We start from the raw sequence: 23,414 nt of genomic DNA on the forward strand, positions 1-23,414 counted from the left end.
CGAGCGGCTCGACCGCCGAGCACGGGGCGGTACACCTCAATTTCTGGCATCACGAACAGGATACTTACCCATCCACTTACCTTGTGGAAGTGCGCCCTGTATTGAAGTCAGCGGTGATCCGTTGCAAGATTTTCAGAATCCGCCATCTTGTTGCCATCTTGTTGGCGCGCAAAATGGCACCCAAGGTCTCCTTCCCCGAGAAAGGGCACAAAGATGAAGCCCCGCCCCCTGGGAATACGGCCGTAAAGAAAATCCGGAAGTCAGAAAACGAAACTGACCGGCCGGCTAGTGGAGTGCCATGAAAAGACCAAGGGGGAGCAGATGGAAGATGTCTGCTCCTGAACCCGATGCCGGCCCCGCGCCGACCGCTGTAGCGGCGGTGGACGCGGGGGAAGCAGCCGGTAAGGAAGCTACAGCTCCCACTCCGGTCGCAGGAGCGGCGGACCCCAAGAATCCGGTGGTGACTCCCCGTGGGGCAGCTGGTGGTGACACGCCTGCCACAGGGAGGATGTCGGCTCCGGCAGTCCGCCCGGCCGCAACAGGAGCGGTATCCGACTCAGGTGACACCTTACCTACCAGCCCGGAATTTGATGAGACGGATGGCAGCGGTTCTGAGGGAGACACGGAGTCCATCTCGGAGGATGAGGCCCCTATCGTCATGGGAGATATGATGATAGCGGTCTGTAGGTACTGGAGGCAATTAGGGCACTTTGCAGGCATGTGCCCTGAGAATGCCCGGCCTTGAATGGGCCGGAGACCGCCACAAGTTTTAAAGTTGATGTTCCCGTTTTATAAGTTAAATAAAGACAAGGCCGAGAACTTGCAGGCAAACCCAAAAACTTTTGGGCCTTGTAAATAGTCCCTGACCACCCTTTTCATAGTCCTGCAGTCTCCGGAGAGGCTGGTTGGAGGAAGGGCCTGCGGGAAATTGTAGGCCGAGGTCCTGTCACTAATGAGACCGGTGACGACCCTCCGGGTTAGAGGTCCCCTGGACGTGGGGCCTCTGAGAGAGACTGCCGGGTAAGGAACTTATTACCCGGCCCGTGTTGGCAACACCCGGACCCGAACCCGTTTCCTGGACTGGGGAAAAGGGGTGCTGACCTGGTTTTTAGAGGCAGCATCAGGGCTAGGTTTGCTTGGGTGGGCAAAAATGAAAAGGACCCGATCCCGTCCCGTTCCCGGTTAATAAAAAATGTTTTAATGCAACGTTTAAGTAAACTGCCTCCCGTAAGGGAAGAAAACAAAAATATGCTTAATTGTACAAAAGTTATTATACTTGTAAACATGTTTTTTATCTTTTTCAGTTCAAAAAGCAAAATAAACCGGTGGTGGTCGGACAGCTCGCGGACGGTCTGTGGTTAACCAAGGGGGAGTGTGACGCCCTGGCCGGGCCAGGTAGTCACAAATAGGGCCCCGCATTACACCTGTCCGATCTAGGTAACATACAGCCAAACATTTAAACCCTAGTCACCCTCTCAGGGCTTGATGGACACACCAGTGGGCGGAACCAGGTGGTTGGAAGACGCCCACCGAGGAGTTCAGACAGCCTGGGGCGGGAAAGTAAACAGTCCAGTTCAGTTTCAGAGTTCAAGTTGGAGAGGTGTGTGGGCTGGTGTGTGAGGAGAGAAACCAATTTGAGCAGATGCAGGGGTAGGAGCCCTGGTACCTTTGGCTAAAAGGCAGACGGCGGTCTCCGTCTGCAGGAGTCGGGAAGACGGCTCGGTGGAACCGAGCTGGACCGGGACAGGGTTGTGGCCCGCCGGTACCGACCCGGGGAACCGACTCGGAAACCGGAGCACAAAGGGGGTACTCAGACCCTGAAGCTAGGTCCAGAAGCTACTGGGGGCTAGCTAATTAACTGATTGCGGCCAGGACTAGAGGTCCTGTCCCACCCAAAGTCCCGACTGAAGGCAACAGCCCAAAGAGGGGGATAAATGGCCATTGCCACGGCTCGGAGATCCCACGGTCCAGCGTCTGCGGGCAAAGGGCTCCTCAGGCGACCACAAGCCGGGAGCGGACTCCTGAAGTTGCAAGCATAGGCAGTCCACCATCCAACACAGGTGCAGGAGAAAGACAGAAACCACCAGCCGGGTGGGGGACCAGACTGCAGTCGGCTGCGGGTACTGACCACCATCACCTTGGTTTACCAGAGACTCGTGTGTGCACCCTCCTGTTGCCCATCTCCCTGCACCCCCAAAAATCCCCCCAATGGGTCCTGGGGCCACCATCCCTGCCCACGGAGGGGTTAACAACTTGCTGCGCAACATCTCCCCCGGGTGCCCCGTAACTGCAGCGGTGGTGTCCACCTTCACCACATCCCGTGGGTGGCGTCACGAACTTAACACGGCTCCGGCCGTACATCTACGTCTCCAAACCACAACCCCCCTTTCAGTTGAAGTGACCGTGAGACCCTCGGGTCCGGAGACCCTCGAGCCACCTACTGAAGGTCCGGATACGAGCGGCTCGGCTGCCGAGCATGGGGTGGTACAACAGCATTCTAGAATACTGTATATAAGAGCCCAGGGTGATCTAGTGAACTCTATGTCCAAGAGAGTTAAGCTTGAAAATAACGGTGGCCACACAACATATCGACACTTTGGGCACAATTTTCACTTAGGGGTGTACTCTCTTTTATTGCCAACGGTTTAGACATTAATGGGTGTGTATAAAACATTGAAGGACCACATAAATTAGCATATAATGCAGGCAACAACTCAGATTACATGAGAACCAGAGAGTGTGGAGTCTTTAAATTTGCCCAGTAACAGAAACACCCAAACAAGCCGTAGTTAGAAATGTATAAAACATTTTATTATATAAATGCTGTAGGGTATAACATAAACACAGATATAGAGGACCAAGGAGTAAGGGGTGCTGAGGGGGAAAGAACCACACGTGTCCCGGAAGAAGATAGAGGAGAACAAGTCTCCAGGAGATCTGAAGAAAAATTCCCAGGGCTAAGTGCCCAATAGGTAATAAGTTGCCCAAAGAGGTGCAAAAGTTGCCAACAACGAAACAGGAAGTTCCAGGTGTAGCGTCCAAAGGGCAATTACCTACCAGAGGTCAGATCGCCAGAAAGCCGGGGTAACACGTGGGGACCGACGTCCCAACGGCTTTCTGGTGATCTGACCTCTGGTAGGTAATTGCCCTTTGGACGCTACACCTGGAACTTCCTGTTTCGTTGTTGGCAACTTTTGCACCTCTTTGGGCAACTTATTACCGATTGGTCACTTAGCCCTGGGAATTTTTCTTCAGATCTCCTGGAGACTTGTACTCCTCTATCTTCTTCCGGGACACGTGGGGTTCTTTCCCCCTCAGCACCCCTTACTCCTTGGTCCTCTATATCTATGTTTATGTTATACCCTACAGCATTTATATAATAAAATGTTTTATACATTTCTAACTACGGCTTGTTTGGGTGTTTCTGTTACTGGGCAGATTTAAAGACTCCACACTCTCTGGTTCTCATTAATGGGTGTGTGTTGAGTTATATAGTTGCTATTCACCCATGACTAATAATAAAATAGTTACAAAAATGTGAGGGGTGTATATCACATCACACAAACACCTTACCTCCAATTTTGTACACATCCTGGAGTGGGAGGCGCAGAGGTTTATCTGTTGGACGAGTTGGTGGAAGAATCGTGTCCAAAGCTTCAAGAAGTGAAACCCCACTTGCATTCCCTTCTTTTCTCTCTACCTTCCATCCCTTAAACCAAGGCATCTACAGTACGGAAAAAAGGTCACAGAGTGCGAAGTAGAGCAGGCAAGAAACAAACAGAAATCTGAGTGTATTGGATGTTTCAAACAGTCTGATTCATTCATTCATTCATTCATTCATGCAGCTTAGGAAGTCATTGGGATTCTAATGTCAATGCTTGAACGCTTTTCAATGAGAATCACGACTGAAAGTCTTGGTCTCAACATTATTTAGTCTGTCTGGGATTACCTGAAGAGACTTAAGGATTTGCTCAAATTTGTATCACTTTAGGCTACATTGTCAACCATCTGTCCCTCCTCTCATTACCTGAGTATGGTCTCCAGAGGATTACATAGAAAAGTCAAGCAAGGGGCTGTCAGGCATCCAGCTGAAAATGACCCTTGGGAGGATCATTAGTTGGCCAGTTGGTTGCTTTTTAGCCAACCAGCGGTTTTGGGCATATTCTGAGTATTGGATATTGGCAAAGACCTTCTTACTTGCAGAGATATACTTATAATGCCTTCTGAGGCCATGTGCGCACGTTACGTTTTTTCATGCGTTTACGCAGCATTTTAAACTGCAGTGTAATTGCATGTGTTGTGCGTCCCCAGCAAAATCTATGACAATTAAGCAAATTCCATGCGCACGTTGCTTTTTGGATGCCAAATTTTTGACAAAATCGCTGCGTTCTAAAGAGCAGCATGTCACGTCTTTTGTGCGTTTTGGATGCTTTTCCCACTCTGTCTATGGCAGAGCAAGCATCCAGAACGCATCAATTCTGCATTCAAAATGCATCTAAAATGCAACGTTTTGGCTGTGTTTTGAAACGCACATGCAGTGACAAAACGCTGCAGAATATTTGTCAAGGCAGATCGCAACGTGTGCACATACACTTAGGCTGTGTGGGCACGTTGCGTAATTTCATGTGTTTCCGCTGCATATTGCACTGCAACGTAAACGCATGCGTCCTGCGTCCCCAGCACAATCTATGAAGATTGTGCATAATCCATCCGACGTTGCGTTTGAGAGCGCAGCGATTTGCATGCTGAAATTTTGATCCAAATCGCTGCGCTCAAAAAAGTAACATGTCACTTCTTTCGTGCGCTTTGGATGCGGCTCCCACTCTGTCTATCGGAGAGGCAGCATCCCACGCACATGAAATCGGCATCTATTCTGCAGACACACTGCATCCATTACGCAGTGTTTCTGCAGCGATTTGAAGCGCACATGCACTGCCAAATCGCTACAGAATTTTCAGCATGGACACTACGCAACGTGCGCACATAGCCTAAAGGTGTTTTCAGATGGAAGCCAAGCACAATCTGCAGCCTCAAAACCTCAGACGACTGATGGTGAAAACTGTATAGTGGCAGCACTTAGGCCATGTGCGCACGTGTGCTTTTTAAAGTGTACAGTGTCAATGGCAAAATGCATGTGTTGTGCTTCCCCAGCAAAGTCTATGAGAAGTCAGAAATTTCATGCGCATGTTGCTTTTTTTGTAGGCAGCGTTTTGTTTGACAAATATTTGTCATAATCGTTGCCTAAAAAAAGCAGCATGTCACTTCTTTATTGCGTTTAGGTTGTATTTTCCACCCATTGACTTCTCAATCTCAAAACGTATGCGTTTTTACTGGATTTTTTTTTGTTAAACGCAGTGTTTACATTTGTCAACACGCTGCAGTTTAGTTATCAAGCCGGAACGCAGTCGTGCGGACATAGCCTAAGTATTCTTTCATTTAGTTTTTTGGAGGTCTGTATTAATAAAGTGGTTTTAGAGCTTAACTTAATATTCTTAGATGTCTTTAAAAGGGTCGTCCCATGACAATGTTCATTTTAATCAATAGATATTGGAATAATAATTATTTCCACAATTTGATGTGTTTAAAAATGTTACTGTGCTGAGATAGTCTTATATATGTGTCCCTGCTATGTACTGTGTAATAGCTGTGTCTGACCATACAGGAACATGGTCTTATCACACTATATCTCCTAGGCAGGGGAGGAAGTAAAAAGTGTACAAACATTACAGCACGGGATCGCAAATTTTTCTTTCTTTGAGGTAAAACATTTTTTTTAAAAGAAGGCAGGGAAATGTTTTATCTCACAAAAAGAATCAGCTGTGATCCCGTGCTGTCCTGTCTGTGTACTTTTTTACTTCCTCCCTGGCCCAGGAGATGTGGTATGATCAGACCATGTTCCTGTACGGTCAGACACAGACATTACACAGTACATAGCAGGGGCACATATATAAGACTATCTCAGCACAGAAACATTTTTTTTAAATAATATCCAATTGTGGAACTTATTATTCCAAGATCTATTAATTAAAATCAACATTTCAAGATGGTGGAGAAGCCTTTTGTGTTCCCCAGAGAGTTCTTTTGATCATGAGATGATCAGCGTTGGTTCTTTTTTCTAACATCAGCCCCACATCTTAGTTGAGTATGACACAGGATAGTTTTTTGTGTGTCAGAACATGACTGGTGATGCATATGAAGGGGGCTGGCTGATGGGCTGATTTCCATAGCTAGACCAGTCCCCCTCTCAATGCAGTCTGTCTGCCCACTTCGCACACTGCAATGCTCACCAACCTACACAGAAATCGCTCTCTTTTATCTAACCCAGACCACAAGTAGAATTGTTGGGAGCAGCAGTGATCTTGAAATTCGGGCACCTTTCTTAATTCAAGCATATTAGTAAGTTTCTATTTCAAGGGAATCTGTCAGCAGGTTTTTGCTATTTCATCTGAGAGCAGCATAAATGTAGGGGGAAGAGGCTGATTGCAGGGTATGTGTCACTTACTAGGCTGCTTCCTGTTTCAATACAATCAGTATTTTATCAGTAGGAGATTATCACTAGAGGACTTAAGGTACCGTCACACATAACGAGATCGCAGCTGAGTCACGGTTTCTGTGACGCAGTAGCGATCCCGTTAGCGATCTCGTTATGTGTGACATCTACCAGCGATCAGGCCCCTGCTGTGATATCTCTAGTCGTTGAATGGTCCAGGCCATTTTCTTCAAAGGTGATGTCCTGCTGGGCAGGACACATCGCTGTTTGACACTGTGTGACAGGGTCCCAGTGACTGCTGAGATCGTTATACAGGTCGCTACTGCGACCTGTATTGTTCCTGCATCGCTGGTAAGATCTGACTGTGACATCTCACCTGCGACCTCCCAGCGACTTACCTTGTAAGTCGTTGTGTGTGACTGGACCATAAGTGTCACATGCAGGCCAATCGGGCTAATCTGAGTAACCCCACTCCCATCACTGATTCACAGCTTATTAACAATGCACAATGTACACAGGAAACTGCAAATCATGGTTGTGGGTAGCGTTACAGTGCCTTGTGAAGGTATTTGGCCCCCTTGGATTTTTCAACCTTTTCCCACATTTCAGGCTTCAAACATAAAGATAAAAATGTTAATGTTATGGTGAAGAATCAACAAGTTGGACACAATTGTGAAGGTGAACGAAATTTATTGCTTATTTTAAACTTTTTTAAAAAATAAATAACTGAAAATTGGGGCGTGCAATATTATTCATCCCCTTTACTTTCAGTGCAGCAAACTCACTCAGTTCATTGAGGATCTCTGAATAACTCAATGTTATCCTAAGTGACTGATGATGATAAATATAAGCCACCTGTGTGTAATCAAGTCTCCGTATAAATGTACCTGCTCTGTGATAGCCTCAGTGTTCTGTTTATAGTGCAGATAGCATCATGAAGACCAAGGAACACAACAGGCAGGTCCGTGATACTGTTGTGAAGAAGTTTAAAGCCGGATTTGGTTACAAAAAGATTTCCACAACTTTAAACATCCTGAGGAGCACTGTGCAAGTGATCATATTGAAATGGAAGGAGTATCATACCACTGCAAATCTACCAAGACCTGGCTGTCCCTCAAAAGTGTCATATCAAACAAGGAGAAGACTGATCAGAGATGCAGCCAAGAGGCCCATGATCACTCTGGATGAACTGCAGAGATCTACAGCTGAGGTGGGAGAGTCTTTCCATAGGACAACAATTAGTCGTACACTGCACAAATCTGGCATTTATGGAAGAGTGGCAAGAAGAAAGCTATTTCTCAAAGATATCCATAAAAAGTGTTGTTTAAAGTTCACCACAAGCCACCTGGGAGACACACCAAACATGTGGAAGAAGGTGCTCTGGTCAGATGAAACCAAAATCAAACTTTTTGGGCACAATGCCAAACGATATGTTTGGTGTAAAAGCAACACAGCTAATCACCCTGAACACACCATCCCCACTGTCAAACATGGTGGTGGCAGTATCATGGTTTGGGCCTGCTTTTCTTCAGCAGCGACAGAGAAGATGGTTAAAATTGATGGGAAGATGGATGGAGCCAAATACAGGACCATTCTTGAAGAAAACCTGTTGGAGTCTGCAAAAGACCTGAGACTGGGACGGAGATTTGTCTTCCAACAAGACAATGATCCCAAACATAAAGCAAAATCTACACTGCAATGGTTCACAAATAAACGTATCTTGGTGTTAGAATGGCCAAGTCACAGTCCAGACCTGAATCCAATCGAGAATCTGTGGAAAGAGCTGAAAACTGCTGTTCACAAACGCTCTCCATCCAACCTCACTCAGCTCCAGCTGTTTGCAAAGGAAGAATGGGGAAGAATTTCAGTCTCTTGATGTGCAAAACTGATAGACACATACCCCAAGCGACTTGTGCTGTAATCGCAGCAAAAAGTGGCGCTACAAAGTATTAACTTAAAGGAGCCAAATAATATTGCACGCCCCAATTTTCAGTTATTTTTTTAAAAAGTTTAAAATAAGCAATACATTTCGTTCACCTTCACAATTGTGTCCCACTTGTTGTTGATTCTTCACCATAACATTGAAATTTTTATTTTTATGTTTGAAGCCTGAAATGTTGGAAAAGGTTGAAAAATTCAAGGGAGCCGAATACGTTTGCAGGGTACTGTATACAGTACTCAGCATTCCAACCACTGCTATATCTACAACAGAGAAAACAGGGATTCTATCTAAACTACAGCAAGCAGTCCATAAGTGACACATGCTGGAATGAGGGTCCCTGCCCCTAGATTATGCTGCTCTCAAATTACATAGTAAAAACCTGCTGACAGATTCCCTTTAAACATATCTAAAGATACTTATTTTCCCAGCTAGTCTACACTTTAAGGCTATGTGTACAAACCACGTATTTGGTTGCAGAAATTTCTGCACCAAATCTGAATCTCTTGGGAGAAGGAAAGCTGTTTTGCAACATTTTTACTGTGTTCCATGCATTTTCTATGTATTCTGGCGTGTAAAAAAGTTACAAAAAGAATTGAAATTACGTGCTGCGGATTTATTTTTGCGCCAAATTTGCAAGGGAAAAAAACAACGTTCACAAAACTTCAGGATTCTCATTCACTTTGCTGGTATGAGGATTTGCATGCAGTTTTGTAATAAAACTTCACACAAAAAAACGCACCAAAAAAGTGAGAAAAACTCACTGTGTGCACACAGTCTTAAGGGTGCTTTACACGCTGCGACATCGCTAGCGATTGCTAGCGATGTCGCGAGTGATAGTACCCGCCCCCGTCATTGGTGCGATATATGGTGATCACTGCCGTAGCGAACATTATTGCTACAGCAGTGTCACACGCACATACCTGCCCTGCGAAGTCACTCTGGCCGGCGAACCGCCTCCTTTCTAAGGGGGCGGTTCGTGCGGTGTCACAGCGACGTCACACGGCAGCCGTCCAATAGCAGAGGAGGGGTGGAGATGAGCGGCCGGAACATGCCGCCCACCTCCTTCCTTCCGCATTGCCGGTGGACGCAGGTAAAGAGATGTTCGTCGTTCCTGTGGTGTCACACATAGCGATGTGTGCTGCCGCAGGAACGGCAAACAACATCGTATCTGCAGCAGCAACGACATCAAGGAAAGGAACGACATGTCAACGAGCAACGATTTTTCCCGTTTTTGCGCTTGTTGATCGTCGCTCATTGGTGTCACACGCTGCGATGTCGCTAACGGTGCCGGATGTGCGTCACTAACGGCGTGACCCCGACAATATATCGTTAACGATGTCGCAGCGTGTTAAGCACCCTTTAGGGGTACTTTGCACACTACGACATCGCAAGCCGATTGCTGCGATGCCGAGCGCGATAGTCCCTGCCCCCGTCGCAGCTGCGATATCTCGTGATAGCTGTCATTAGCGAACATTACCGCTACGGCAGCTTCACATGCACTTACTTGCCCTGCGACGTCGCTCTGGCCGGCGAACCGCCTCCTTCCTAAGGGGGCGGGTCGTGCGGCGTCACAGCGACGTCACACGGCAGGCGGCCAATAGAAGCAGAAGGGCGGAGATGAGCGGGACGTAAAAATCCCACCCACCTTCTTCCTTCCGCATTGCAGCCGGGACACAGGTAAGGCGATGTTCCTCGCTCCTGCGGCTTCACACACAGCGATGTGTGCTGCCGCAGGAACGAGGAACAACATCGTAACATCGGTCCTTCAGAAATTATGGAAATGACCGATGCTACACCGATGATACAATTTCGACGCTTTTGCGCTCGTTAATCGTATCAAAAAGGATTTACACACTACGATGTCGACAGCGACGCCGGATGTGCGTCACTCTCGATTTGACCCCATCGACATCGCACCTGCGATGTCGTAGTGTGCAAAGTACCCCTTAGAGTGCGCTCAAACCTGCGTATATAAAATCGCTGAGATTCTCAGCTGGAAAACTTGGCAAGTGTCATGCATTTTATTCCTTACCTAGCATGCGTATGACGTGCGTACGATATCCGTATGCAATGCGTTTTTAACATCATCTATTACGTAGTTATAGTATGTAAAAGATGATGTTATACACGGATTGCATATGGATGGCATACACATATCATATGCATGTCCATGTGACATCCGTTTATTCTCTTGTACCGATTGACTTCCATTGGTGAGTCTTGGCCGTTTTATGTGGCCATACGCAGTGTGATGCAATGATTTCTTCAGCCTGACTCCAGCTGAGGAAAACCTCACAGATGTACACTGCCTCATTGTTTAAAGGGAACCTGTCACTAGATTTGGTGACTATAAGCTGCGGCCACCTCCAGTGAGCTCCTATATACAGCATTCTAGAATGATGTATAAAAGAGCCCAGGCCGCTGTGTAACGTAAAAGTCACTTTTATTATACTCACATAAGGTCCGATGGGTGTCTCTGCTCTCGGGTCCGGCACCTCCACTCTGCTGAGATCATCATCCTCCTTTTCCCCAGCCCAGTATGGATCAGATGTCCAACGTCATCCACACAGTCCTGTGCAGGCGCACATTGATCTGCCCTGTAATGCGCATACACAGGCGGTCTGTAACCTTCCCTCGCGCCTGCGCGTTACAGTACTTTGATCTACCCTCAGCAGGTCACATCAAAGCGCACCTACACAGGACCCCAATGTCGGCCTGTGTGGATGAAAAAGGGTGTGTCATGCACACGGGCCTCAAAAGAAGGAGGACCACAATGGAGCTAGAGAGGAGGCACCAGACAAGAGAACAGCGACACCCATCAGACCGGACCACCCCCTAGGAGAGTATAATAAAAGTGATTTTTACGCTATACAGCATGTCCTGGGCTCTTATATACAGTATTCTGGAATGCTGTATATAAGGGCTCACTGGTGGTGGCCGCAGCTTATAGTAGCCAAATTTGGTGACAGGTTCCCTTTAACACTGTTGCGAGTGCAACATGATTTTTTTGCTGATTTTAAATGCAGATGTGAGCAAACCCTAAAAGGGTAACTGTGCTTTCAAGTAATTCTTCAGAATAAGGTGTCTTGTGCGTTATCATCAGTTTTCCCCTCTTCTTGCTCTGTCTGTACCATGTAATCACTGGCAGCTGTAGGGAGGAGACGAGCTGCCTTGATTTCTCCCATAGGCAGCACAGCATACAGAGGGAGGTTACTGCTCTTCATTCCCTTATTTGCTCATAGAGACAAGCTGCAGCCACATGGAGGACATTATACAGCAGAGCTGAGCTGTGTTGATCTCAATCAAGCTCTGATGTGAGGTAAAACACTTGTTACAGAGCTCTGCAAAGTGATTTTCTGCCTCATTCTGCCTGTTTCTTTCCATGTTCATCCCTCATCTCTCTCCATAGAGGATAATAGGCAGTGTCACATGACACCTGCAGTCTATTTAATCTGTGCAAGATGGACGAGCTACTTTTTCACAGTGGATGGTATGTTCAGGAGGAGGGAAGGGAAGAAGTGTCTGATAAGCGGGGAAGAAAGCTGATTTCTCTGATAAGATACATTACAAAGTTTCTTATAATTGCCTGTCTTATTGATGCAGGCAAAGTCTGCTGAAACTAGAGTCCCATTTTAAGCTTTGTCTAATAATTCTATCTCAAAATAGGACAACTTGAAACCAAATCTTGGGTAAGATGAGAAGAGACACAAAATGCTATTGACAGATTTGTTATGTTTTTCTAGTTTAGCTGTATGAATGGGTTCTGGGTATTACTGGCAAAGACTAATATGTCTGATGTCCATCAAGCAATTACAGCGACACCAGGTTATTACCAATATATTAACAATTTTACCAGCTAAGGTGGCAGGACATATTACTCCAATCTAATATGCTGGGTTTCACATTTGCGCTTGTCTTATTTCTCAGTTGCTCGAACCCTACACTTGTCTATCTCAAGATGTGACCAGGCTCTATCCAACCAGTTTTAGTAACACATTAGGAAACTATTAAAGCCCTCCACCTTGGTAGCTGAGTTGAAGACCTTGTTTGGGTTATATAAGTTCTGCATCATCCATACTGGCACTCAGCCCCTGTCTTTTTATAACTGGGTTTATCAGATCTGATGACCGAGGGAATGTTCTGGACCAGCCAGATCCAACGTGATGATGAGTCAGGACACATATTTGTAAATGGAGATAACGATGGAGGATGGGAGCTATTAAGGGGCAATGTGGCTTCTATTAGAAGCCCAAAGGGGCTAAAATATCACATGGCCACAAGTAACGATGTTATAGTTGAATCAACTGTTAACATTTTGCACCCAACCAGCTCGGTCCATTAGTCGTGTTTGGGGTAACTCAACCATTTTACTGTGCTTTGACTGTATAAACCTGGTTTTACCACCAATCCAACTTAAAAATTGACCAGAGATAGAATGTTCCCATGACCTGGCCTCACTTACATTAGGAGATGGCTCCAGCATATTGTCCCCATGCCAGCCGGAGATGGGCACAAATGGTACAGTGGATGGATTGTACCCAATCTTCTTGATGTAAGCGCTGACCTCTTTTACAATCTCATCGTAACGTTTCTCACTGTACTGCGGCTCAGTGGAGTCCATTTTGTTGATGCCTACGATGAGTTGTTTTACTCCCAGTGTGTAAGCCAGCAGGGCGTGCTCTCTCGTTTGGCCATTCTTTGAGATTCCAGCTTCAAATTCACCAACACCAGCCGCCACTATCAAGACCGCACAGTCTGCCTGGTAAGAGAACATTTACTGCCATTATAGAAGGTGCAGGACAATGGTGGGTTTTCTACAGCGGTTGATAACATGATCTACTGGAATTTAAGAACATTGATGAGTCAGAAAAATGTTGGTGGAAATGTTGTACCTGCAGTGCCCTAGGACTCAAATGTGAACATGACCATTAAAGGTAGAGGTCATGTTCAATTAAGACAAGATGTTCTCTAAACGTGGTGAACATCTCCATGTGGGGTGACATCTTCCATTAACATTGAGGACATCGGTAATAATTTAAGATAGTCTTTGAAGGTGAAAGACATTTTACATAGCAGAGAATTTTCTTAGCAGGTGGAAGACATCTTTAAGTAGTGTGAGATTTTCTTGAAAGGATGGAGAACATCTTCAAATAAGTGCTCCGGCATTTTAAAGAAAATATACTTTGGAGATCTGGCCAGGGATAATATTCGGAGACAAGACTAGTCCAGCTCAGTCCCTGGCCAGCTTCTCCCAGCACTGCCACGGGTGATTGAGTCAATCACCTTTAGCAGCACTGGGAAGAGGTGGCCAGTGCCAGCGCTGGACTAGTTTGGTTCCTGGCTGGATCGTTACCATATTTTTTTCAAACACCGGAACATTTCAGGCATTGATTTACTTAAATGCAGCCTTAGTTTAGACAGCATGAATCGCCTGACAGGTTCCCATTAAAAATGTGGCATATTTATCAAACAGTACGAACCACTACAGTAAATTGATGCATTTTAAGACTTTCTAAATGCACTAAAAATTAGACAGTATTGACAAAAATTCCCCATTGAATATAAAGACTTTTAAATTCAAATAGAAACCTTAAAATGGGCCAGTGTGACTAAAGCTACATTTACACTGAAAGATCATCATAAATGAGCATTTCTAAAAATGCTTGTTTCACAATAATCTTGCAGTGTAAACAGGCTGCCAATCAACCAATGAAGGAGTAAAACGCGCTTTCATTGGATGACATGATTTTTTGTGCAGTGCTGATGACTAAGTGTAAACAGGACTCACACTGCTGAGAACAATGGCAGCCTATGTGCACTGAGCAGTCTAGTATAGATTACTCAGTGTGTATCATTTACTTAGGTCTCCCTGTGTAAACAGGCTATTAAATGAAAACTGGTAGGTAAAGGTTTACCAACTTGTGTGTGTATCATGCCACCCTTTGGTCCATGCAAACCTTTACTCACTGGGGAGCTCAAGGCCACTTGTGGGGAGGACATAATGTAAATTTGCATATGCCAACTTTATTTTGAGGAGCCCGAGGGATATATTCTATAATGAACACAAGGCTGTGGAAAAAATGTCCGAAAGTGTAGATAACTTGGGGTCCCCATATGGTCCTTGTATAGGAGTCCTGTGTGGCTTAAGTCTTCACCTGATCATGGACAGTCGCGGTCTCCACTCACCTGAGATGTTCCGGTGATCATGTTCTTGATGAAGTCACGATGTCCAGGGGCATCAATGATAGTGATATAATACTTGGTAGTCTCAAACTTCCACAAGGAGATGTCAATGGTGATACCTCGCTCCCTTTCTGCCTTCAGTTTGTCTAGAACCCAAGCATACTTGAAGGAGCCTTTTCCCATCTAGAAAAAGCACAGATGTGAAAATAGATTACATATCTTTAACAGATTGCCAGAACAGAAAACTCCCGGGCTCACTTTTATTTTATTTTTTGAGGTGGGGGGGTAAGGATGGGGGAGCGGTGGTTAGTTTTCGAAATAGCAATAAGTTGTGACTGAACTATCACTAAAATCAGTGACTAATATAGAAGTAGCAGCTACAAACTTCTGAAATGAGCCACCTAGATGTAGGTTATCACTCTTTACACTGGGTATATAGTATGTGACGTAAAGTAGTCATGGTGGCAGGAGTTTGCGGTCAGTGAACTATACTACAGACATCTCTGTCTTACAGTGGCATGTAAAAGTTTGGGCACCCTTTGTCAAAATTACTGTTGTGAACAGTTAAGCAAGTTGAAGATGAAATTATATCTAGAAGTCATAAAGTTAAAGATGACACATTTCCTTTGTACGTAAGGGAAAAAAATTGTATTTTTTCATCTTTTACATTTTAAAAATGACAAAAAGGAAAATGGGCAAATTCAAAAGTTTGGACACCCTTGGTGATTTGTGTGCTCAGATAACTTTGATGAAGGTTTCAGGCCTTAATTAGCCTGTAAGTTTTATAGTTTGTTCACGATCATCATTAGGAAAGGCCAGGGGATGCAAATTTCACAGCTTTATAAAAACCAACCTCCTCTAACCTTGTGCCAAAAAATAGCAGTCATGGATTCTTCTAAGCAGCTGCCTAGCACTCTGAAAATGAAAATGGTGAAAGCCCACATAGCAGGAGGCTATAAGAAGATAGCAAAGCATTTACAAGTGGCCCTTTCTTCAGTTCAAAATGTACTGTAATTAAGAAATGGTAGTTAACAAGAACAGTGGAGGTCAAGTTAAGGTCTGTAAGACCAAGCTTAATTTCTGTGAGAGCTGCTAGTAAGGATTGCTAGAGAGGCAAATCAGAGCCCCTGCATGACTGCAAAAGACCTTCAGTAAGATTTAGAATACTTTAAAGTTGTGGTACATTGTTCTACTGTTCAGAGACAACTGCACAAATATGGCCTTCATGAAAGAGTCATCATCAGAAGAAAACCTCTCCTGCATCCTCACCATTAAAATTCAGAGTCAGAAGTATGCAAAACAACATCTAAATAAGAAAAAAACTAGCAAAGCAAAACTTTGTGTGCCAGAAAAAGGTGTTTGTAAAAACATATATAGCCCAAGACATGATTACTGCATATAAAACATTATTTTTATTAAATACATAAATATGTTTGGGTCAATATAAATAAAATTGGCACAAAATTCCCTATACAAAGTGTAACAGGCGAATCTAATCACAAAGTTAATAATACTCCTACTATCAAAAAACATTTTCTTATCACATACAGTATCCCCCTTATGAAGCATTGGGCGAGACACGTAGGGGCTTTTCAACTGAAAGACCTGGTGTGACGTCACATACATCTACAGTACAGACCAAATGTTTGGACACACCTTCTCATTTAAAGAGTTTTCTTTATTTTCATGACTTGTAGATTCACATTGAAGGCATCAAAACTATGAATTAACATATTTGGAATGAAATACTTAACAAAAAAGTGTGAAACAACTGATAATATGTCTTATATTCTAGGTTCTTCAAAGTAGCCACCTTTTTCTTTGATTACTGCTTTGCACACTCTTGACATTCTCTTGATGAGCTTCAAGAGGTAGTCACCGGAAATGGTCTTCCAACAGTCTTGAAGGAGTTCCCAGAGATGCTTAGCACTTGTTGGCCCTTTTGCCTTCACTCTGCGGTCCAGCTCACCCCCAAACGATCTCGATTGGGTTCAGGTCTGGTGACTGTGGAGGCCAAGCCATCTGTCGTAGCACCCCATCACTCTCCTTCTTAGTCAAATAGCCCTTACACAGCCTGGAGGTGTGTTTGGGGTCATTGTCCTGTTGAAAAATAAATGATGGTCCAACTAAACGCAAACCGGATGGAATAGCACGCCGCTGCAAGATGCTGTGGTAGCCATGCTGGTTCAGTATGCCTTCAATTTTGAATAAATCCCCCAACAGTGTCACCAGCAAAGCACCCCTACACCATCACACCTCCTCCTCCATGCTTCACGGTGGGAACCAGGCATGTAGAGTCCATCTGTTCACCTTTTCTGCGTTGCACAAAGACACGGTGGTTGGATCTGAAGATCTCAAATTTGGACTCATCAGACCAAAGCACAGATTTCCACTGGTCTAATGTGCATTCCTTGTGTTCTGTAGCCCAAACAAGTCTCTTCTGCTTGTTGCCTGTCCTTAGCAGTGGTTTCCTAGCAGCTATTTTACCATGAAGGCCTGCTGCACAAAGTCTCTTCTTAACAGTTGTTCTAGAGATGTGTCTGCTGCTAGAACTCTGTGTGGCATTGACCTGGCCTCTAATCTGAGCTGCTGTTAACCTGCGATTTCTGAGGCTGGTCACTTGGATAAACGTATCCTCCGCAGCAGAGGTGACTCTTGGTCTTTCTTTCCTGGGGTGGTCCTCATGTGAGCCAGTTTCTTTGTAGCATTTGATGGTTTTTGCCACTGCACTTGGGGACACTTTCAAAGTTTTCCCAATTTTTCGGACTGACTGACCTTCATTTCTTAAAGTAATGATGGCCACTCGTTTTTCTTCACTTAGCATTTGTATTAGGACAAGAAAAAAGCAGCTGTCTATTCAGTAGGACTATCAGCTGTGTATCCACCAGACTTCTGCACAACACAACTAATGGTCCCAACCCCATTTATAAGGCAAGAAATCCCACTTATTAAACCTGATAGGGCACACCTGTGAAGTGAAAACCATTTCCAGTGACTACCTCATGAAGCTAATCAAGAGAATGCCAAGAGTGTGCAAAGCAGTAATCAAAGCAAAAGGTGGCTACTTTGAAGAACCCAGAATATAAGACATATTTTCAGTTGTTTCACAATTTTTTGTTAAGTATTTCACTCCACATGTGTTAATTCATAGTTTTGATGCCTTCAATGTGAATCTACAATTTTCAGAGTCATGAAAACAAAGAAAACTCTTTAAATGAGAAAGGTGTGTCCAAACTTTTGGTCTGTACTGTATATGGGTGAGTTCCTTGTCTAGTGCATAGCTATATATATATATATATATATATATATATATATATATATATATATATATATATATATATATATATATATATATATATATATATATATATATATATATATATATATGAGATCTGTGAGTTACCTACACAGGTTAGCGCATATATACTCTATTTAGTGGTTCAGACTCTGGCCTCCTAGCCGTTATAATCTATCACTTAGACAGCCTTACCAATTTTTGTTAATTTTGTCTCCCTTTCTATGATATTGACATTTGCTGTGGCCTCTTTTGTTTTTTTAATAGTAGGAGTATTATTAACTTTGTGATTATATCTGCCTGTTACACTTTGTATAGGGAATTTTGTGCCAATTTTTCTCTTTGTCCTCATTTACCCTGTTATGACCTCATATTTACGTATATGTATTTATATTGACCCCAACATATTTATGTATTTAATAAAAATAATGTTTTATATGCAGTAATCATGTCTTGGACTATAATGTTTTTACAAACACCTTTTTCTGGCACACAAAGTCCTTTTTGCTTTGCTAGTTTTCTTCTTGTTGCTAGGACGTGTCGATACGGCCTACAGAAAGCCGTGAGAGTATTTCCATACTTACAGTTTATTGTGTTATTAACATCTAAAGAAGCCTGATGTAATTTGGAAACAAGTCCTGTGGACCGATGAGGTTAAAACAGAACTCTATGGCCACAATGATCAATGGTATGTGTGGAGAAAAAAGGGCACAGAATTTCAGGAAAAGAAGAAATCGCCAACCATTAAGCAAGAGGTGGATAAATGATGCTTTGGGGTTGTGTGGCAGCCAATGGTATGGGGAACATATCACGGGTAGAGATAAGAATGGATTCAATGAAATTTCAGCAAATTCTTGATGCAAATATAACACCATCTGTAAAACAGCTGAAGTTGCAAACATGATGGCTTCTACAAATGGATAATAATGGTTCTAAACACAAGTCAAAATCTACAATAGACAACCTCAAAAGGCGCAAACTGGAGGTTACAATGGACCTCACAGTCCTCTGAGCTGAACATCATTGAATATCTGTGGCTAGATCTCAAAACAGCTGTGCAAGCAAGACGACCCAGGAATCTCACAGAACTGGAAGAATGTTCCAAGGAAGAATGAATGAAAGTCCCTCAAACATGAATTGAAAGACTCTTGGCTGCTACAAAAAGCATTTACAAGCTGTGATACTTGCCAAAGGGGGTGCTAATAGGTACTAACCATGCAGGGGGCCCAAACTTTTGCATTGGACCATTTTCCTTTTTTGTTAATTTAAAAATGGAAAAGATGAAAAAAAAACCTTAACTGTTCGCAATAATAGCAATTTTGATCAGGGGTGCCCAAACTTTTACATGCCACTATATACAGTATATGTGCTAACAGAGAACATCAGACTGAATTCAGACTACTATCCCTTGAAGATTGAATAATCCTGTAATGGTTATATAATAGCTATGTCAAAACTAATCTTAATGAGAGGAAAGTGCCTGGTGGATAAAATACAGGCTTGATGGTTAACGTGAGGTCATAATACGAGGTGCTGCTGATAAGTCTTTGGCTTTACCCAAAAAGAAACGAGATAGGATGATGAAACTTTATACTTATTTCACGTATTCTCCACTAATGTCAACACACTTCTTACATCGGTATTCCAAGTTCTGTAAGCCTAGCAAAAAGAAGGATTTTGGTTGTGCCTCAAACCAGGCATCGGTAGCAGCCATGGCATCAGAAATGGTGTGAAATTTGGTATCCTTGAGGTGTTTCTTCTGGTTTGGAAACATATGATAGTCGGAGGGAGCTAGATCTGGTGAATAAGGTGGGTGGTCAACCAGCTGGAAGCCCAGCTCTGCCAGTTTTGCCATGGTCGCTTGTGCAGTGTGAGCAGAGGCTTTGTCTTGCAGGAGCAAGATTCCGTTGAACAGCTTACTGCGCCTTTTGGCCTTCAGAACTGCCTTTAATTGGTCCAAAAGTTTAATGCAATACCTTGCATTTATGATGGAACCCTTTTGAAGGTAGTCCACTAGCAGCACGCTCTCCTTATCCCAGAACACAGACGTCATCACCTTAGTGGCTGATTTTTACGGCGCCGAAACCATTTTATTTCCCATTGACTTGTATTAGTGGCGGATTGTGCCGGATGGCCTTGTGTTGCATGCGGCATCCGGCGAAATTTCTTCGTCCGGCTGCTAGAAAGTACGAGGATGCAACATTTTTTGTGTCTGACAAAAAAATGGACCACGCCAGATCCAGCACCGTCCGGCACGTTGTATAATGGAAGCCTATGGGCGCCGGATCTGTTGTCATCCGTCAAAAAACGCATTACAGTGATGATCCGGTTTTTTAATCTGAGCATGCTCAGATGAGATGTGAATTCATTTCTAGCCTCTCTCTCTCTCTCTCTGTCGGTCTATCTCTTTCTCTCTCTCTGTCAGTCGGCTTCTCTCTCTCGGTCTCTATCTCTCTCTGTCGGTCGATCTCTCCCTCTCACCCCCTCTCTCATACTCACCGATCACCAGCGCGGCGCTGCACAGCTGTCACACTGCTCTGGCGGCTTTTCCTCTTTTGAAAATGCCGGCCGCTCATTATTCCATCTCGTATTCACTGCTTCCCCCACCCACCGGCACCTATGATTGGTTGCAGTCAGACACGCCCCCACGCTGAGTGACAGCTGTCTCACTGCAACCAATCACAGTCGCCGGTGGGCGGGTCTATATCGTGCAGTACAATAAATAAATAAATAAATTTAAAAAAAAACGGCGTGCGGTCCCCCCCAATTTTGATAGCAGCCAAAGTAAAGCCACATGGCTGAAGGCTGATATTCTCAGGATAGGGAGAAAATATCAGCCAGCAGCCGCCTGGAATTGCCGCATCCATTAGATGCGACAGTCCCGAAACTCTACCCGGCTCATCCCGAAATGCCCTGGTGCATTGGCAATCGGGGTTAAAAGGAGTTAATGGCAGCCCATAGGTGCCACTAAGTCCTAGGTTAATCATGGCAGGTGTCTATGAGACATTCCCTATGATTAATCTATAGTGAAAGTAAATAAACACAAACACCGAAAAATCCTTAATTTGAAATAAAAGAACAAAAAACACCCTTTTTCACCACTTTATTAAAATTCCAAAATACCCCTCCAGGTCCGACGTAATCCACACGAGGTCCCATGACACTTTCAGCTCTGCTACATCGGAAGCTAACAGAGAGCAGCCACAGACCATGACTGCTCTCTGTCAGCTCCACGGAGCAACTGAAGTGAGTCACGTTGTCAGCGGTGACGTCAATCAGGTAGTGCCTGCGTGTGTGCGGTGATGATGGGGTCGGTAGTGCCGATGTGTGCGGTGATGGTTGGGGCGGTAGTGCCTGCGTGTGTGCGGTGATGATGGGGGCGGTAGTGCCTGTGTGTGTGCAATGATGATGGGGGCGGTAGTGCCTGCGTGAGTGCAGTGATGATGGGGGAGATAGTATCGGTGTGTGCGGTGATGGTGGGGGCGGTAGTGTCTGCATGTGTGCAGTGATGATGGGGACGGTAGTGCAGGTGTGTGCGGTGATGATGGGGGTGGTAGTGCCTGTGTGTGTGCGGTGATGATGGGGCGGTAGTGTCGGTGTGTGCGGTGATGATGGGGACGGTAGTGCCGGTGTGTGCGGTGATGATGGGGACGGTAGTGCCGGTGTGTGCGGCGATGATGGGGGTGGTAGTGTCGGGGTGTGTGCGGTGATGAGAGGGTCTCTCTCTCTCACTCTCTCTCTCTCTACCTTTGGCATGGAAAAAAAAAACGGATCAGTTTTTTGCTAGATCGGTTGCATCAGTTTTTACACAATCTGCGATGGATCTGATGCATCAAAAGTCGGATTGTGCCTGATGCCAAAAAACGGATGTGTGAAATTAGCCTAAGATCTACTACAGTCCCTCTAGTTTCAGCTACAATCCCCTTTGAAGAGGAAACACATACACACTTACCATGTCTACTAGCTCCTCCCCTAATTGGCCAGTTCCAACACTTAAATATCTCTGTACCTGCAATCTGATGCTGTTAGAATTAACATCATATTAGAAAGACGCATGACATCATTCACATGCCAATAAACCAGTGCGAATTCGGCCTTCAGGGCATAACGCAACCATAGGTCCACCTGTCTATATTGGATTACAGTGAGTGCTTGATAGTTCCAATCTGGCCATGATGGAGGGATGTGTACAGTGAGGGCCTGATGGTTAAGTTAAGGGTATAATGGTTACAAGAGGGTATAATGGTTACGAGAGGGTATAATGGGTACAGTGAAGGTATAAAGGTACAGTGAGCGTATAATGGTTACATTGAGGAAATAATAGTTACAATGAGGGTATAATGCTTACAAGAGGGTATAATGGTTACAGTGAGAGTGTAATAATTATAGTGAAGGTATAATGGTAACAGTGAGGGTATAGTTATATTCACAATATGATGTTTCAAACAGAGCATCATAGTTACATGGTGAGGTTATGAAGATGGCCACAGCTAAGATCTGATGTTACAGTCAGGATATTATGTCTACAATCAGAGAATAATGCTAACAGTGATGGAATAATTTTTACAGTCAGACAGGCTGGCTACAGTAACGGCATAACGGTTACAACCAGGGCTTGATAGTGACAGTCAATGACTGTCGGACAAAGACTTAATTGTGACATGATAGATACAGTAAGGCAGCTACAGTCAGAACTTAATGTCACTGTCAGGACATGATGGACAGTGAGGTCATGATGGATAATGAAGACATGATGGACAGTGAGCACATGATGGACAATGAGGGCATGATGGACAGTTTGGGCATGATAAACAGTGAGGGCATGATGGACAGTGAGGGCATGATGGACAGTGAGGGCATGATGGACAATGAGGGCATGATGGACAATGAGGTCATGATGGACAGTGAGGGCATGATGGACAGTGAGGGCATGATGGACAGTGAGGTCATGATAAACAGTGAGGGCATGATGGACAGTGAGGGCATGATGGACAGTGAGGTCATGATAAACAGTGAGGTCATGATAAACAGTGAGGGCATGATGGACAGTGAGGGCATGATGGACAGTGAGGGCATGATGGATAGTGAGGACATGATGGATAGTGAGGGCATGATGGACAGTAAGGGCATGATGGACAGTGAGGGCATGATGGACAATGAGGGCATGATGGACAATGAGGGCATGATGGACAGTGAGGGCATGATGGACAGTGAGGTCATGATAAACAGTGAGGTCATGATATACAGTGAGGGCATGATGGACACTGAGGGCATGATGGACAGTGAGGATATGATGGATAGTGAGGGCATGATGGACAGTGAGGACATGATGGACAGTGACACCGCTGTCTCCGAACTCCAGCATGCCCATTGATGAAGGTCTGAGGAATTAGGACCGAAACGTCTGTGCTCTGTTTACTTTGAAGGGATTTCAAAATAAAAAATCACAGCTTTTGTTCAGCAATCTGAGTACAAACTCTCTCTCACATATGATTGACAGTGAG

The 23,414-nt window shown here is 44.6% G+C and overlaps 1 protein-coding gene across 1 annotated transcript in view; it reads right to left on the minus strand.

Moving 5' to 3' along the window:
• The window catches only part of EEF1A2 (eukaryotic translation elongation factor 1 alpha 2), a 50,409-nt gene that overhangs the window by 16,679 nt on the left and 10,316 nt on the right, over positions 1-23,414 (minus strand). The window contains exons 3-5 of the mRNA XM_075350446.1: positions 14,619-14,798; positions 12,895-13,191; positions 3,574-3,724 (exon numbers count right to left, since the gene is read on the minus strand). Of these exons, the coding sequence (XP_075206561.1) occupies positions 3,574-3,724; positions 12,895-13,191; positions 14,619-14,798 (628 nt within the window). The remainder of the gene's footprint in view (positions 1-3,573; positions 3,725-12,894; positions 13,192-14,618; positions 14,799-23,414) is intronic.

The sequence above is a fragment of the Anomaloglossus baeobatrachus genome, chromosome 5, assembly GCF_048569485.1.
Source record: "Anomaloglossus baeobatrachus isolate aAnoBae1 chromosome 5, aAnoBae1.hap1, whole genome shotgun sequence".
Taxonomy (NCBI): domain Eukaryota; kingdom Metazoa; phylum Chordata; class Amphibia; order Anura; family Aromobatidae; genus Anomaloglossus; species Anomaloglossus baeobatrachus.